Consider the following 17,832-nt stretch of genomic DNA (forward strand, 5'->3'; position numbering starts at 1 on the left):
TGGAGGAGGACAGACCCCCTTCACTTTTTTTTAATCAGACCAGATCAGAGGTAGGCAGGTGTACACAGGCACAAGTACATTTACACCGTAGCTCCATAGTGGTGAATTGAGAGTCTGATTGGGTCCACAAAGGGCCATCAATAAGGGCGTACAATCGGACCTCCTGTAGTGGACTTGGACCTGTTACTTATCATCAGCTTCAGACTTTATATAAAAGATAACTATCCCTTTTTTAAGGCAGGTGGGCAGAGTCAAGGGTGGGGTCAGGGGGTGGGGTCAAGAGCGAGCCAGGGGGGTGGGGTCAAGGATGGACTTTTGAGAATCCCATCAGGTAGGCTGTATGGGGCCCCATGATTTATGACAGTGGCCCTGCTAATTCCACATCATCTCTACAGCATCTCTGCCTCCCATTGTAGACCTCTCATAGTATTTTTTGGGAGGTGAATGGGGGATGCCTAACTTGTATTAAAACTATGGAGATAGTGAATGAATGTGTGGTGTTTGTGATGCACCCTAATTACTGTACAGCAATGTGGCAGGGTGCTGCATACAGAAATCAGTTCCAATAACTGGTCTGCAACAAATGTATGCTGCACACTCTAAACTTAAAAAAAACTCATAGGAAGACAATCAAACAGAGTATTCCTCCACCCCAAAAATATTTGTTAAACCCAAAATGCTAACCACTGAAAATAAAAGCCCACCATTTTTTTTAACCCTAACAGAAAATAAAATAGAAAAACTTACAAAAAAAAAATAAAAAATAATACTGATGAATCACAAGAGAGAAAAAGCAAATGCTGCAAAAAAAGGGGTTGCACATAAGCTAGAAAGCAAGAAAACTTGCTACTTGTACAGAAAAAAAGAATCTAAAGAAAGACAGGTCTGTGGAACTGCGAACACAGAGTGTACACAAAGGTATTTAACGCACCCCACTGTAATCTACACTCTAGATTACAGTATAGTAAAGTATCTCTCCCTACACAGATTTGTTAGCTTTCCCTAACCAGCTCCAACACACACTGACAACATGGCTGCTGGGAGCCCACCTTTAATAGTGGGAGCTGGTATATCTATTCTTCCAGATTATAGGCTCTCAGAAACCAGTCTGACCAAGGACAAAGGGTTATGCAATGACTATGGTCTCAGGCGCCAATTTGGACACACACGGTGGATTTAATGCTGAACCTCATCCCTCACTGAAATGTTTGAAGCCTGGAACAAATTCTGTTCACCTGTTATCAAGTCACTATTCTCTAGTTATTGTGTTTGTACAACTTGTAAAATTCAGCCCTGCATGCAATTGGCAAGTGTCGTATATTAAATCGGTTTGGTTGAGGACAGATTGGTTTATCTTGCCTAGCACTGAGAACTGATATAGCAACCATACTCAGTGATCACAATAATTTTTAGGTCTGTTTGTTAATTTCCCCCCTGCGCCCCCTCCACATCTTCCTGGGCTGCTTCCTTCCTATATTGCTCTCAATGATAAATCAGTGAGATCAACACTGTAGGCAGTTCCTCTTCCTTGTACCGCTGTGTGCGATTGATTAGGGATGCCTCTTAACAATAGGTTGAGGGATTGAAAGGAAACACACCTCCTTGCTGAGGTACCACTGCCTGGGTTAGGCGCCCTGTTTTACTCCCATGGTGTACTAAATAGTCATTGATCACTTTTGTTGCTCTAGAGTTATTCGGATTATAACAAGTTCAAAAGTTAAAAAATATCCTTTTGTGTTGGCCACAAAACCATTATAGATATGGTATTGTATGAGGTTTAACACCTATAAATTTTTATTTATCATTATAAACCATTAGCCTAATCTCTATTAGTAAAAACGTTGAGTAAATATATTGTACTGTTTCTAATATCTCACCTAGATCTTTGTAGAATTTGGCCAGTGTTCTCTCCACACGACACAAGATGGCATTCAAGTCCACAGGAACAACATAGCTGGTTTTTGTGTCTAGCAAAGTATTTGTGGAACCATTGAACCAGCGGGTAGAAAAGTCCCAACCAGACTCCGCAGCAGCTGCAATGTCCGAATACAACAACTGTTTTGCTTCTACATATATAAAGGGAAATTTTGTTAGCATACAGGGCTTTTCTGACATGACATCAACAATAATAGGAGAAAGACATAAACAAATTCTTTCATACCTGTTGTTGTAAGGTTTTCAGCAAGCTCAAAATCTTTAGAATAAGACTCGGGCCTGTAGATATCAGAATTGTTTTAATATTAGAGATTTATACCTGAATGTTCTGCTACTACTGGGAAACAAGGTTTCTGTTAAATATGGTAATATAGTATTATACGGATGTACAAGAAACTAAAAACAACTAAAAACAATCAGACATTTAATGTCACACAATTCTCTGCCAGTTTTGCATAGGGAAATGGTTTTCCTTACTGTGATCTCATTGGTATAATAAGGGGGTGGGTGCAGGAACCAGAACATCTGCTGGGGGGCCCTATGGTCCCGGAACTTCTATAGTTCCAATGTGCACCAGTGGAGTAGTCATCAAGTCTCAGCTATTAGCCACCATAAGATACTTTATAATATATATATATATATATATATATATATACATAGGATAGACTATATACAGTGATATATACATCTAGTGATGGCTCCTTGCACCTCAGGAGCCACACAATGCCTCATTTTTTTTTGTATACTTTGGATCTGTTGCTCTATGAATCTGCTACCCACTCTGACCCCCATTTTCATCCTGTCTTGCTCCCTGTTACTATATACTTCTGCCTGACCCTTGTCTACTTGATTTCCCTTCTCCTCAGTTTATACATAGATTGTTAGGTAGTTTGTTTTCTATTTTTTATGTGTATTTACTGGGTTGTGTATAGGTTGTTGCATGTATGTTTTATGTCATCTGTGTTCTTGCATCCATAACAAATTGTATTTCTTAACTTTGAGTTAAGAGGTTTGAGTCTGGTTTCTGTGTAGCTCCATAACTGGTCACACCAGCTCTGTAGGATACCAGCATGAAAAATCCTGACCTGTTCTGAGGTTAAACAGTTAATAATATTTTTGAAGGATGCTCATGAGAGAATATTGATGGCTGCCAATAATGAGCTCCCCTTTGAGAATGCTAGTTCCTCCGCTGTCATTCTGATACAGTACTTTGATGCTTTCACTGACCCAAAACAAGTATAGAGAAAACTTGACCTGATTAAAATAGCACAGATGCTCAGGACAGCTTAAATCCTCACTTTAAGAAGCATTCTTTGATTTGGTGGTTCACTTGATGCTCATTTAATACTGCTAAGCATGAATATTGGCTCTAGATGGATCCTTCCCCAGCAATGAAGAATGGCTTTACATCCACTAAAATCACTTCTACGAGTAAATGTACAGCTGGCAGTAAGAGAGTTAGCAAATCCCAACTGTTTTAGCAGCTATGGGGTTATTTGCATGCTAGTACTTCCATAATAGTTATGGTTTCAGCAGCAAAGGTGTTACATGGTTTACCCTCACTTCCTTCTCTGATAGCAACTCTAACATTTTGGATTTCTCTTAATTTTCTCACCATGACAAAAAGGGAGGGTAAAAGAGGGCAGAGACAACAATAAAAAACTTGACTAGATATCTAACCATTTTCAGTCCACTCCGGTGACACTGGGGGGCGTGACCGGATGTCAGGGTGAGAGGTCGCGGCGGGCTCAGACCTACCGCTCGCTCCAGAGACTAATGCTGCCGAGGTAGTGTGGAGGAGGAGGAGGGAAGGAGAAGCCGAGCGTTGAAGTGCCGGAACGAGGGGACGCTGCGAAGCTGTGACGCCACCAAAGCGAGAGTAACGGTACAATCGGTTGACCGAACGGCGCAACAGTGGAGGTATGTGGAGGTCGCCACAGGAAGCTCTCCCATAGAGGAACATCGATCCCCACGTAAGAAACCCTGTGAGAGAGGGAATCAAAGCGAAGGGAGGGATTGAGCGTTACCCCCCCCCCCCCCCCCGGTGGAAGAGACGTAAGACCCGAAGGTATGACCAGGAAAAGGGGGGTGGAGGAGGCGACCACACATAATGGATCACAAACATTACGCAGCTCCAAAGATAAGGCTGGTCACTCGACCGGGCTGACAGGCGTTGCTGCTGCTGCCGCCGCTTCTAAACTGGAGCGATATGCCCATACGCCTAATCAGACTCCAAACCAAACACCCAAAAAGAATGTGCAAGTCGGAGAGGGGCGGCCGCAGAGTACTGCAGCCGTGCAAACGGTCGGAAGGAAAAGCCAGGGCTTGACGACCGAAATAGAGCCGACAAGTTCAAATAAAGCAATATGTGTGGCAGTCCGGTCGGACACTACGGGTGTAATGGGTGGAATATCGGAAGCACAAGCGTCCGTGAGTAATCTCTCCATGGAGAGGGGGACTGGACGGGACACTGAGATAGGTACAGAAGGAGAAATTTGGGCAAAAGGTAAAGAACCATCACTAAAAGAAATTCTATCTGCGGTGAATACATGTAAATTATCATTGGATGATGTATCAGATCAATTAAAGCAGATAAGAGAAGATGGGTTAAATCTTAAAAATTAAGTACAGAAAACTGCGGCTCGTATATCAGATATGGAGGAGAGAGTCAGCCAGGTGGAGGATGATGTGCTCCCGCTGAAACAGGAGATGCAAATGATGAAGGGCCAGTTAAATTTGTGTATGGCTAAAATGGACAATATGGAAAATATTATACGCAGGAAAAATATCAGAGTTTTAGGTTTTCTGGAGAAAAGCGAAGGCAATGATCTTGCTGAATTTATGGAAATATGGATAAAGGATAAAGTAGGGAGTGAGAAGCTATCAAGATTTTTTGCAATTGAAAGGGCGTATAGAATTCCGTTTAGGATGGTGGAAGGAAGAAGTCATCCTAGACCCATAATCATCCAATTGCTGTCCTATAGAGATAAAGTTGTTATCCTTCAAAGAGCAAGAGAACTGCGTAATCTGGAATATAATGGGACAAAGATTTCATTGTATCCGGACTTTTCCCCAGAGCTGCAAGGACAGAGAGCCAAGTTTATAGAGTGCAAAAAGAAATTGCAGAGTCTTAAAGTGAACTATGCATTGCTTTATCCGGCAAAGTTGAGGGTATCAGCATTTGGGGAAAACATATTTTTTAATAGTCCAGAAGAAGTTAAGTTGTGGTTGGAGGAAAATAAATGTCTGCTGCAACAGAGGGGAATGTTGTAATATGAAAACAGAAAGAAAATGGACATTTTTTTTCTTTTTTTCTTTTTTTTTTTTCCGGACTAAGAGGGAATGCCCCCATATTGCTCTGTTTGTCTCCTTCCCTTTCTCCTTCCCCCCTTCCCTTTTTTTTTTTTTTCTCTCGGTAGTAATGTGGACTATTTTTTGTTATAGAAATAAGAGTAATGGGAGTGGGTGGGTAGGGCGAGTAGGTGGGGAGGATATATCACCCTGGGAGGTAAAAACGGTCATGTTGGAAGCCCCTTAGAAGGGCCCCAAGTGGGGCATGGGAGGGTTGGGGAGGGGAAAGAAAAAAGGGATGGGGAGTGTGAATGGATGAATGATAGCGAGAGAAAGGAGGTTGAAAGGATAGGGAAGGATATAGGTAGGCATGGTAAAGGATTATTAATTGCACAAAAAATATTTAAGTATAAAGTTGATGTGTGAAATTGCATTAAATACGGTGGTCAGTGAAAAAGGGCACAAGAAAATGAAATTAAGTGAGGCACAAGGAAATAAATTGTCCAATTTATATAAAATGTGTGTAAAATGTGTATAAGAAATATGGTAAATTTGAGATACAAAATATGTGTGGGACTAAAATTTTGGAGCACAGGGACAAAAGTAAGGGGGGGATCACGTGTGAAAACACAGAGAAAGCACGTAGAATGGAGAATAAAAGTATGATATTGTGATTTAGGTTTTAAATATGGGAGTAAGCAGTAAGGTAGGGAACTTCACTAAAAAGGTTAAAATCTGTTCTTGGAATGTACGGGGGTAAAGGAACAGCTGAAGAGACGTGCGTTATTTTCCATGGGGAATATGGGTAATTATGGGATGCTCTGTTTGCAGGAGACCCACCTGGACCGAGATACAATCAGTGTGCTAAGACACAGGAAATATAGGATACAATATCATTCTACATACACCTCCTATTCAAGGGGAGTGAGTGTCTTAATAGATCCTGGGTCGGGTCTAACCTGCAGGTAGAGCATCATAGATGTTAAAGGGAGATATGTGTTCCTTTTTTGTGGTATAGAAGATAGAGTATGTGTGATCGCAACTGTGTATATCCCACCACCATTTAATGCAGAAATATTATATGAACTGCTGAAGTTTATAAAGGATAAGCCTGGAATCCCAGTCATAATAGCAGGGGACTTTAATATGATAATGGATCAAAAAATAGATAGGTTCCCACAGAAGGTTGGTAGTAGGGAGGGACCTAATGGGTTGTTATTTCAATTCTGTGAAGAAACAGGTTTTGTGGATATATGGAGAAGGTGGAACCCCTTAAGAAAACAGTATTCTTGTCACTCTAAGACGTACTCCACCTTGTCCAGGATCGATATGCTGCTGTGTAATGAAGAGGCGCTGGGGATGGTGGAGAAGGTGGAGTACGAGCCAAGGGGAATTTCGGACCATTCACTGGTAATGTTTTTAATGACAATAGGGAGAGGATGTAGCAGAAGGGAATGGAAGATAAATCCATTTTGGTTAGAACTAATGGATAACATGGAGGGGGTAAAAGAAAATCTAAAAGAATTTTTGAGCATAAATGTGGGATCTACGTCCCTGGGAATAATGTGGGATACCTTGAAAGCCTTCTTAAGGGGGGAACTAATAAAAATGATATCGCAGATTAAGAAGAATGGGTTAGCAAAGGAAATAGAAGCAAAAGAAAGGGTAAGGAGGTCAGAAGAGAGGTATATAAGGGTCCCTTCAGAAGAAAGCTCCAAGGAATGGGAGAAAAATCAGGTAGAATATAAAAGACTTATATGGGAGAAAGATGAGAAGAAAAGGCAGTTCCAGAGGCAGTCCTTCTTTGGCGAAGGGGAACAAGTGGGGAGGGTATTGTCATTGATTGCTAAATCAAATAGTTCGTCCCCAATAATACCGGCGATATTGGACAGGGAGGGAGGTATGAGGAAGTCAACACCTGAAATAGTGGAAGAGTTTAGAAAATATTATGAGGAACTATATAAAGTTTCAAACTCCGAAGTAGAGGGGGAGATGCAGGAATTTTTGGGGAAAATAACATTACCCAGGCTGTCGGAGGAAGATAGGGAGGGCTTGGAAGCACCATTGACCCTGGAGGAGCTGCAAAAAGTAACAGCAGAAATGACAAATCAGAAAGCCCCAGGTCCGGATGGACTGCCGATAGAGATTTATAAAAAATTTGGGGAGATACTTTTACCGGCCCTCCTACAGGTGCTCAATGGGGCTTTTGAAGCGGGGCAGTTACCGCAATCAATGATGGAGGCCACAGTGGTGGTCCTGGCAAAAGAAGGGAAAAACCAATTGGAGACCGCATCATATAGACCTATATCGTTACTGTGTTCAGATGTTAAAATCTTGGCAAAAGTACTTGCAACAAGGGTAAAAAATATAATATCAAAATTAATACATCAGGACCAAACTGGGTTTATCCCAGGGCGGTCCACAAATATGAATGTGAGACGCGCCTATTTAAACATTCAGATTCCTTCAGAAAACAAAGGGAATAGAGCAGTTATGTCCTTAGATGCGAAAAAAGCCTTCGATAGTGTGGAGTGGCATTATTTGAGGAGGGTGTTAGCGGAATTTCAATTTGGTCCGAGATTTATGCAATGGATAAGAGTACTGTATACAGGTCCAAGGGCGAAAGTGAGAATAAATGGGGAATGTTCAGAGGGGTTCCATTTGGAGAGGGGGACAAGACATGGGTGCCCTTTGTCGCCCCTGCTTTTCGCCCTCTCGATGGAGCCTCTGGCTATAGCCTTGAGAGAGGCGCAGGATATCCGGGGGTTTAAAAGAGGGAATGAAGAGGAAAAGGTTGCTTTGTATGCAGACGATGTACTGTTGTTTTTAGGGGACACGGGGCCCTCATTGGTGGCGGCAATGACCCTGATAAAAGAATTCGGGTATTTCTCTGGACTCGAAATTAACTGGGAAAAATCTGCTCTCCTACCAGTGGATCCCCTCGATACCCCATTGCCAGTACAGGTATCCCAAATAGAAATAGTTAAACAAATGAAGTACTTGGGAGTGAATATGACGGCAGACCCAAGGCAGTATATAGCAGGGAATTTAGTTCCACTTATGTCAAAATTAAAGCGTAAAATCAGAATATGGAAGAACCTCCCCTTGTCAATAGCTGGTAGGTGCAATTTAATTAAGATGGTGTGGATGCCTCAAATATTATATGTTATACAAAATTCACCGGTTTGGATTCCAAAATATTGGTTTAAAAAAATGGAAAGTTTGTTTAGAGAGGTGATATGGAAGAACAGTGTGGCAAGAATTAGCTTACAAGTACTACAGAGACCAAGGGAAATGGGTGGGATGGCACTACCTAATATGAGATACTACTTTCTGGCTGCCCAATTACAGTATATGAGGGGAGGTAACCTAGCAGCAGTGACAGGAAAGGGGGGTGGTCCCCTGGGGAGGGATACCCCACATAATACGGTCGCGGAAGCAGTGGAAGCCGACTCATTTAGGACCAGCTGCCCCACAGTCCAACTGATGGTAAAGTGTTGGGAGGAGGTAAAAGTAATATTGGGGTATAGAGGATATACAGAATTCTCACCAATATGGGAAAATAAAAACTTAGAGGAAATTAAGAAAATGGGGAGATTAGCAGAATGGGATCGGAGGGGCGTACACTTCTTAGCGCAACTATATAGGGACGGGAGACTGAAAACATTTCAGGAACTAAGGGATGAATATGGGTTACCGGCTTATTACCTCCTTAATTATATACAAATTAAACATGCGTTAGAGGCACAATTTAGAGACAGGAAGTTGGAATGGAGTAAGATGCCTGTACTCAGGAGAATTATAAGTTATAATATATCGAAAGGAGTTATTTCTGAGATCTATAGGTATCTAAAGGGAACAGAACAAGAAGGGGTAATAGAGGAGAAAAAAAAGGTAAAATGGGAAAGAGAGGTGAGCCCAATATCGGTAGAACAGTGGGAAAAGGTTCTGGCATTGGGGGCGAAAGTTTCCTTATCGCCATCACATATTATATCTCAAATGTATTTAATCCATAGGGTATACTACACTCCTCTTAAATTGTTTAGATTTGGGAGTAGACAGGACGCAGAATGCCAAAAGTGTGGAGACCGAAGAGGAGATTTAATACACATGATTTGGCGATGCCCAAGATTATACAGATATTGGGTAGGAATAATAGGGAAAATTAATAAAGTGTTTGGGCTATCACTGGAAGTAGAAGCTAAAATCTGTATAATGGGATTGATAGAAGAAGAGGAGGTACGAGGGGATATCCACACAGCTGTTATTAGATGCCTTTTTCAGGGGAGGAAATTAATTGCGTTTAAATGGCAGAGGAGGGAAGCGCCTACAGTAAAGGAATGGATGGAAAGGGTGAAAGATAACATAAAAAAGGAAGAATACATATATAGGAAAAGAGGTAATTATGGGAAGTTTGTTAAAATATGGGGAAAGTGGGGTGAGCAATGAGAAAGGGTGAGTAAGATGTAAGAGTGATGGATGAAGGAGGGAATGAATGAGAGGTGGGGAGGGGGATGGGAGAAGGGAATGAGTAATTTGTCTAAGTTTGATGTTATTTAAAATTTTTGTATAAATGTGAATTGAATATTATCGGCGGAGGGAATGGGAGGGGGAGAGGGCTGATAGGGGGAGGGGGGATGGGAGGGGGTGATAAGGGAAATTTGTTTGTAAGGGGAATTATTGTATGTGATTATTTTGTGGCAATATTTGTGAATTTGAATATAAAGCAAATAAAAAAAAAACAATAATTTAAACAAAAAAAGATATCTAACCATTTTATACTTTATCCAAAACGAAAAAAGAAATGTCTTGCCTTTACATACTCTTTAAAGCAGCGCTCCACCCAAAAGGGGAAGCTCTGGTTGCTTGAAACCCCCCCCCCCCCCCCCACTGCCACATTTGTCAGCTTGCGTGATGACATCCCTGGATCGTAATTGTCCTTATAGTAAAAGTTAGCATCTACAGTATTTGTAGCTGCTGACTTAAAAAATTTTTTTGGGGGGGGGGGGGGCTGAAACTCCTTTACAAGTTGTTAAGTAAATCTAACATTACAACAAGAATCTTCTCACCTTGGCTCCCCTACTGGTACATAGTAACGATTTAACATGTAATTGTTTCCATTGAGTGACACCGATATACTCCGGTTATTCATCCAGAAGTCATACTCTTTCAGCAACAGTGGGATGGCTTCCCTTTGTGAGAGAAAGATTGTCAGAATTAAGTTTCTTTTCTCTACTTCCACTAGGATAAGTCATACCAGTAGTAATCTATCAAGAAAGTACCTGAGAAAGGTGAGGTTCTTTTGGCTTTCCATGTAGCTTTCCATCATTAAAGTAAGGAATGGTGGTTGGCTTCTGCGAATGTAATATATTCTCCCTCCATTAGGGATCATTCCATATCTGTGGTTAAAAGTAAAACCTTTGAAACCGCTCTCTACACACATACAGTATATTTCACTTTCTGCTCTCCTAATATTTGCTTCTTATTTTCCCACTAAACCCACTTTAATTTCCCCTCACTAAATCTTGATTTTTCGGTGATGGCATTAATACATGGCTCTAACTTTGGATAGACAGATTTGGCCCAACTCACCGTTCTACCATATAAAGGAAATTTTCTATCATTCCTCTGGCTGTCTGGGTCATTTCAGAGAGAATAAGTCCATTAATCACCCAATAAGAATCCCTAAAGCAAAATGAATAGCATAAATCTTAGATTACAAACTCTTCAGTTGATTGCATGAGATTATCAGATTTATTAAAGGTGAGCTGCTTCTTTTTTACTCACCAGTAGTAAAATTCTCGGAATCTACCTCCAGGTACTATCAGTGGATTTGGAACATAGATGAGCGAATATCGATCCGGTTGGGTTTTTACTTCTTCTTTGATCTGTAACATAATGAGGATTAATTCTTCTATGCCAGATATTTTCAAATAATGTTTACAGTCAGTGTTAAAGACATCTTTAAATGTACTGTTTATTCTTACCTTTCTACCCAATGACTTCCAAAGGGAATTAAGACTTAGGGCCCACTTGCGAAGTTCAGCATCAACAATACCAGTTAAGAATTCGGGGCTGTTAAAAATATCCACATTAGGAAAAGAAGCATTTCCAGTGACTACATACAGTATTTTGAGCTATTATTGAAAATTTACTTTACAATATTCACATTTTAGTGGCTGTTTGTATATCAGACATGTGCAGCTAAAATTCTTACTATAGGAGTGTAGAGATAATGGAAAATTGTTATCAAATGTTTACCATCATTTTCCTGTCCTTTCTATCTCCATGGCAGCATGTGAATGGTAGAGACTGATCCAGTCCACATGTTCCATAACTAACCTACTCAAAAAACTGGGAGGGATCCTATGATGTCATGGAATTAACCAGGAAAGGAATGTCTTTTGCTCGATTTTCTTTGTTCTAGAATAAACTTTTAATTCAGTTACCATAGGGAAACTGCAATGTCTCTTTAGGGCTTCTTGAAATACATTTGCTACGTTGCAGGGAACTCTGCAACACCTTCCACTGAAGGTAATGAAGGTACAAGTTTGAAATCAAAACCAGTATATAGAAAGTGGGTGGATTGGTTTTAAGAAGGCTCTAAAACTGGCTGACCGGTTCCGGAAGAAAAACTGCACATTGCTAGAGTAAATGATCCCTGCACAGGGTGTGTCCAAACAAACTCTTTTAAAGAGGAAGTAAACCCTTCCAAACAACTTGGACCTACAGGTAAGCCTAGATTAAGGCTTACCTGTAGGTCCAAGCAATATCTCATAAACCTATATGGTTTAGGAGATATTTGCCCGAAAATGGGCACCGCTGTCTACGGCGCATGCGCCGTAGACAGCGGCGCGCAGGCGCACTAAATGCGGCAAATCCATGAATGGATTTGCCTAATTTGTCGACTCCCGTGCGCATGCGCGGGAGTGACGTCATCGCGGCTTCGCCGAGTGGCAGCGGCGGAGCTGCGAGACGCGACTCCCGTGCGCATGCGCGGGAGTGACGTCATCGCGGCTTTCGCCGCTGTGATTCGTCGGAGCTGCGAGACGCCACCAGCAACATGGATGCGGCGGACTACAGGGATCAGCGGCGACTTCGCTGGCTCCTGTGTCAGGTAAGTGACACATAATGAGCTACTATGCGATGCATAGTAGTCCATTATGCTTTACCTTTGCAGGGAAAAAAAAGAGGAAGTAAACCCATCAGGGTTTACTTCCTCTTTAAGGTGTCTTGACCATATCCTGTTGGCCATCATCCTCTTTACCCTTGGCTGTTTGAAAACAGGATTCATACAGGGCTTTGCTAAATAACAGTTAGTCAGTTTTCCATATGCCTGAAAGAAAAAAATCAAAACTGAAAGAAGCCCCTACATTCTTGGCAATGGCTGGTGGCAAGAATGAGGTGACAAACTTATGGTTTAGAACAGTAAAGAAATTGGCAGTAAGAAATACAGAAATACAAGGAAGCAAAGAGTGTACAGCTTTAAGTGGTCCACAGAAGGACTGGCAATCATCCAGTTAAAAATATCAGTAAGGTTCCCATCAGCTTTCAACTTGAATCGGAGCAGATATAGCATAAAAAATCTAGACTGCAAGTTGCACAAGACAGTAAAAAACAAATCCCTGTGAAACACAGATGATGAGCAAGTTTAAAGGAGAATTTCACATTGTTAAGAAAAGTAATATACCATGAACTTATTCTCCCTGGAGAAGAGACACTTGAGAGGGGATATGATTTCAATTTACAAATACCATACTGGTGACCCCACAATAGGAATAAAACGTTTTTCTGGAAGGAAATTTAACAAGACACGTGGCCACTCATTAAAATTGGAAGAAAAGAGGTTTAATCTTAAACTATATAGAGGGTTCTTTACTGTAAGAGCAGCCAGGATGTGGAATTCCCTTCCACAGGCGGTGGTCTCAGCGGGGGGGCATTGATAGTTTCAAAAAACTATTAGATAAGCACCTGAACGATCGCAACATACAGGGATATACAAGGTAATACTGACTTATAATCACACACTTAGGTTGGACTTGATGGACTTGTGTCTTTTTTCAACCTCACCTACTACGTAATTATGTGCAAGTGCAATTCAAACCATATAGTAATTTGATGATACAAAAAATTAATTTTCCTTTTCAAACTGCTGAAGTATCCTCAATCAAAAACCAAAAGTCAATAGGAATTAGTTGCAATAGGAATTTAGTTTGTTTGGTATGAAACCCTTATAGGGTTTACTTATGTTAAAAGGATGCTGACAAAGTTAACTTTCCAGTCCCTGCCATTCAGCAAACAATCTAAAAAGGAAATTAAGCAAACAGTCTTCTGCTCATAACAAGAAAAAAGGTAGGAATCTGTAACAAAGTTTGTTAAAATTCTGCAATGTACATAGATCATCCAGATAGGATATTATTTTTTTAACAAAAGTGAAGTTACACTTTAAACAGCCACTAGGTAGTGTGGTGGAGGATACACCGAGACATCAGAGGAGACTCATCACTTATATATTGTGTCTGCAAAAATTATCATTGCCAAGTTCTGGAAATTGGCGGTCATACCTTTTGATCAGCTTAAGTACAAACTCTCCTGGATTATGATAAATGAAACGTCAAAATGAAGGTGACTGAGAAGGTGTGGGATAGATGGATCAACTATCTGACTACTGATCACAATACTTTGATACTTAGATTGCCTATTAGGTGGTGAAGTTTGGAGTAGGAGTTCCTTACTCCCTTTCCCTTTCTTCCCCTTTTTTCTTTCTAGACCCCTTTTCTCCATTTGTAACTATACTCCTTCCTATTGTTAACTAAGGGAATAGGCTACTATTGGTAGCTTACATGATGCAATCGCCTACCCCCCCGTGATGGAGGCTGATCGTCATTGAGAGTTTTATAAGAAAACTCAGGGATTGACCTAGAGAACACATTCTTTATTACAATTATATAAGGTACAGATGACCTGTTTTGGTGTGGCATTTTGGAAACTGATTACCTTCAGCCTGGGAGCGGGCTGCCAAGTGTTACAAAAATATGGAAATGTACCTCTGATACTTGAATGAGACCAATGGTATTGAATATAGAACTTCTAACCAGACTATTGGTATACTTCTCTCGCTTCTAGAATTAACTATAGCTAGGTACTTACCTCAATAGGTCATGTTTGCTTTATCCCATGTGTTTTCCTTATACATATATTTTTTAGAAATGGACAATTTGTTTACTTTTCAATTCTACTGTCTTTGGATTCCTATTTGTAACCTGTTTATTTTTCATCTATTTTGTAAAATTCTCAATAAAAACGATTGAAAGAAAAACAGGCCTGCATTAAGCAAGGCAACAATTTCAAATGCCAACCACAAACACCATTGGCCTTCAGCCTTACTTGAGGTCCAGAAAGTGGGTCTCCACCTAGGGAGGAACAGGTGGAACAGCCACAACTTTGTTGCAGCTACAGTAGGTAAGCGGTGCTGCTTGCACAGCAATTCTTGATGGGGTCTGCGAGGTAAGGAGGACAAAATAGGAGTCCATGGACTAGATCAGCCTCAAAATTTATGGGAGTCGGTGCTATGGGGTATGAGCGAGGGCGGAGTTCACCATTCATACGTTTTCATGGAGTTAGGAAATTAAAAAAATGTGTTGTCTGCTGGGACATAAACGCCTGCCTGTTTAAAAATTTATTTTTTGCCTTACATTAATTTTAAAAGTCATCAAAATAAAAAGTACCTTTCATTCCAGTCTGGTGGGTCCCACTGTTCCAATTCTGTGCCAGGATGATTGAAGGATGTGTTCACCAATGTGATCAATTTTTCCCTATCCACTGCTCCACTAGATTGTCTCCGAAACAACAGACTCTGAAACTTTTTATATATCTTGGCTGAAATGTAAATAGTTGCAAAGACATAGTTACAAAATTAGGATGAATGTATACACTTCTCCATTGAAATCTATAAAAGAAGAAACACACAGATTTCACATTTTTTAGAGCTGTAACCGTAAAAAGTCAGTTCTGTATATGAAGTTTTATCTCCTTTTCCTCCAGTCACAAAGAGTGCCTTTGAGACTTTTTAGGGGTGCCTTTAATGTGAATAAATTCCCACTAAGTTTATTATATGGACCTTTTCTTTATTTATACTAGGTGATCATATCACCCCTTTATCACCACTTCTCATAAATGTTGGAAAACAGCTATTAAAATGTTTGTTAACCCCCCAAAATAATTAAAATAAAGATCCTGCTCCTTTAAAGTATTTTATACAGCACAGTGCTTGTGCTGTGTCATTTGGCCCCCTAGAACGCCTGAAATACCTGGCTGATCCTGCCAGTTTCTGCCCTCCCCTCTGTACGCTGACCATGGTATATCAGGGCTGCTGAGCCCTGACACCGTGGTCAGCATAGTGCCTCCATCAGCCCTGCTCTCTGCTATCCTGTGCCTCCCTTTGTCCTATTCCCTGCCTGTCAGCCCTGTGTCACGGCCCGCCCCCCCTCCTGTTGCCTAAATAACTGTTAATGCTTTGCATAATCCTCTTGGTTTCATAAGCATGTGTCCCCCTGTCTCTGTGTTTTATTTTAAAAAATTCTGTAAATACTGGATTTTAATGCTCCTCTTGGCGATCACGTGACCGGCCGGCTGTCTCCTCTCTCCTCCTCTCCTCCCCGTGTGACATGAGTAGGGGATTTTCAGCCCCTCTCGCTTTAACTATCAGATGGGGAGAGTAGAAAGCTGGCCGGTCACACCATCGCCGAGTGGCGCATTGAAAGCATTTTTTTTAAATAAAACGCAGAGACAGGGGGGACACAGGCTTAGGAAACCAATCTGCTTATACAAAGTCATGTGGAGTTACAACCACTTTAACTCAACATTTGTCTTTTTAAAGAAAATTAGTTTAGCATTGTGTTATGTGTCAGCATGTGCTGTGTCACACATTGGGGTTGACTGCATTAGGGCAGCCCATTCATTTTGACAAAAAAACTGACATGCAGTTTACCTGACGCAGTGCACCATAATGATACACAGGAGTGTAAAACTGTGCATTGTGATGATATATATACAGTTTTGATGATTGAATTTGTTTTTTTATGAATCACAGATATAATTTTGTTCACGTTTTTGTGGTAAAGATATATGAGCATTTTAGGATCAGTGCAGTTACACTTTTACTGCAACATTACTAAGCCCCCAAAACTGGTTAGGGGGCTTATGACTGGAGCAGATCTGACATTTTTCCTGCAACAGCCACGCACTATATATTTGTATTATTTGCTCCGGTGACACACTTTTTCTTTAAACAATAAAAACTTGACAGAACGTTGAACCCTTCTCTAAAAAGTTTTTGCCTAGAGATGCACTTACAGTAAATATTTCTACATTTAGTGTCGGTTCACACTGAGGCAGCACGACTTGAAGTGCCACTGCCTCAGACGACCTGGACATGACCGCTGTGGCGACTTGCAAAACGGCGTCTATATAGAAGTCAACGCAAGTTGCCTCAAGTCGCCCCCGAAGTTGTACAGGAACCTTTTTCTAAGTCGGAGCGACTTGTTTCACTCCGATTGGAATGGTTCCATTATACAAAACGGGACGCGACTTGTCAGGCGGCTAAGTCACCTGACAAGTCATCCCAGTGTGAACCGACACTTATGCCGCGTACACACGATCAGAATTCTTGTCGGAAAAAGCTCTGATATCTTTCCCGACGGAATTCCGCTCAAGCTGTCTTGCCTACACATGGTCACATCCAATTTCGATCGTTTATAACGCGGTGACGTACAACACGTAGGATGGGACTAGAAAAAGGAAGTTCAATAGCCAGTAGCCAATAGCGTCTATCTCGTGAATCTGAGCATGCGTGATTTTTGGCGTGATTTTTGGCGTGTCGGAATTGCATACACACGATCGGAATTACCAATAGAAAGTTTTTCCGTCTGGGAAATTGAGAACATGCTATCAATTTTTGGCTGGCGGAAATTCGGACAGCTAAATTCAGATGGAGCATACACACAGTCACATTTTCGAATGAAAAGCTCTCATTGGTCTTTTTCTGGCCGGAATTCCAATCGTGTGTACGCGGCATTAGGCTAACAAATGAAATGTATGTATGTTTTTGCTTTCAAATAACAAGTAAAATTAATACACAAGAGCTACATTTAAGTAATTTAATTCAAGTCTTTCACCAGCATTTCTTTTTAGTTTATTATGTAGTTTAGTTGGTAGTTGTAACATCTGTGTCTAATGCATTATATATATAAAACATCAACATTATTCACAAAAATCAGAAAGAGAACTCACCAGGTGTATCACGGAGGCCCATGTCAACAAAATGTTTATCATCTTCAAAAATCTTGGCCATCTGGACATGGTGAAGGAAACTTCCCGTGCAATAGATCTGACTGAGAATTAATTTGATTACATTTTATTTATTTATCTATTAAAGTTACTTATATAGAACTGTCAATTTACGCAGGGCTTTACAAATATATTATACATTCACATCAATCCTTGCCCGTAAGTTGTTTACAATCTAAGATCTCTAGTTCCCATGCATACACATATCGGGGCCAATTAAGGTAGGAGTCAATTAACCTACCAGCATGTCTTTGGAGT

At 40.8% G+C, this 17,832-nt stretch overlaps 1 protein-coding gene across 1 annotated transcript in view; it reads right to left on the minus strand.

Annotated features, from left to right (window-relative positions):
- TREH (trehalase) overlaps positions 1–17,832 on the minus strand; it is a 68,401-nt gene that overhangs the window by 28,789 nt on the left and 21,780 nt on the right. Inside the window, exons 2-10 of the mRNA XM_077456851.1 lie at positions 17,518–17,618; positions 14,955–15,105; positions 11,214–11,301; positions 11,014–11,114; positions 10,819–10,911; positions 10,509–10,625; positions 10,296–10,418; positions 2,162–2,214; positions 1,878–2,066 (exon numbers count right to left, since the gene is read on the minus strand). Coding sequence (XP_077312977.1) covers positions 1,878–2,066; positions 2,162–2,214; positions 10,296–10,418; positions 10,509–10,625; positions 10,819–10,911; positions 11,014–11,114; positions 11,214–11,301; positions 14,955–15,105; positions 17,518–17,618 — 1,016 coding nt within the window. The remainder of the gene's footprint in view (positions 1–1,877; positions 2,067–2,161; positions 2,215–10,295; positions 10,419–10,508; positions 10,626–10,818; positions 10,912–11,013; positions 11,115–11,213; positions 11,302–14,954; positions 15,106–17,517; positions 17,619–17,832) is intronic.

Source organism: Lithobates pipiens, unplaced genomic scaffold (genome assembly GCF_037356315.1).
Source record: "Lithobates pipiens isolate NorthernLeopardFrog02 unplaced genomic scaffold, aLitPip1_a1.2 Scaffold_27, whole genome shotgun sequence".
Taxonomy (NCBI): Eukaryota; Metazoa; Chordata; class Amphibia; order Anura; family Ranidae; genus Lithobates; species Lithobates pipiens.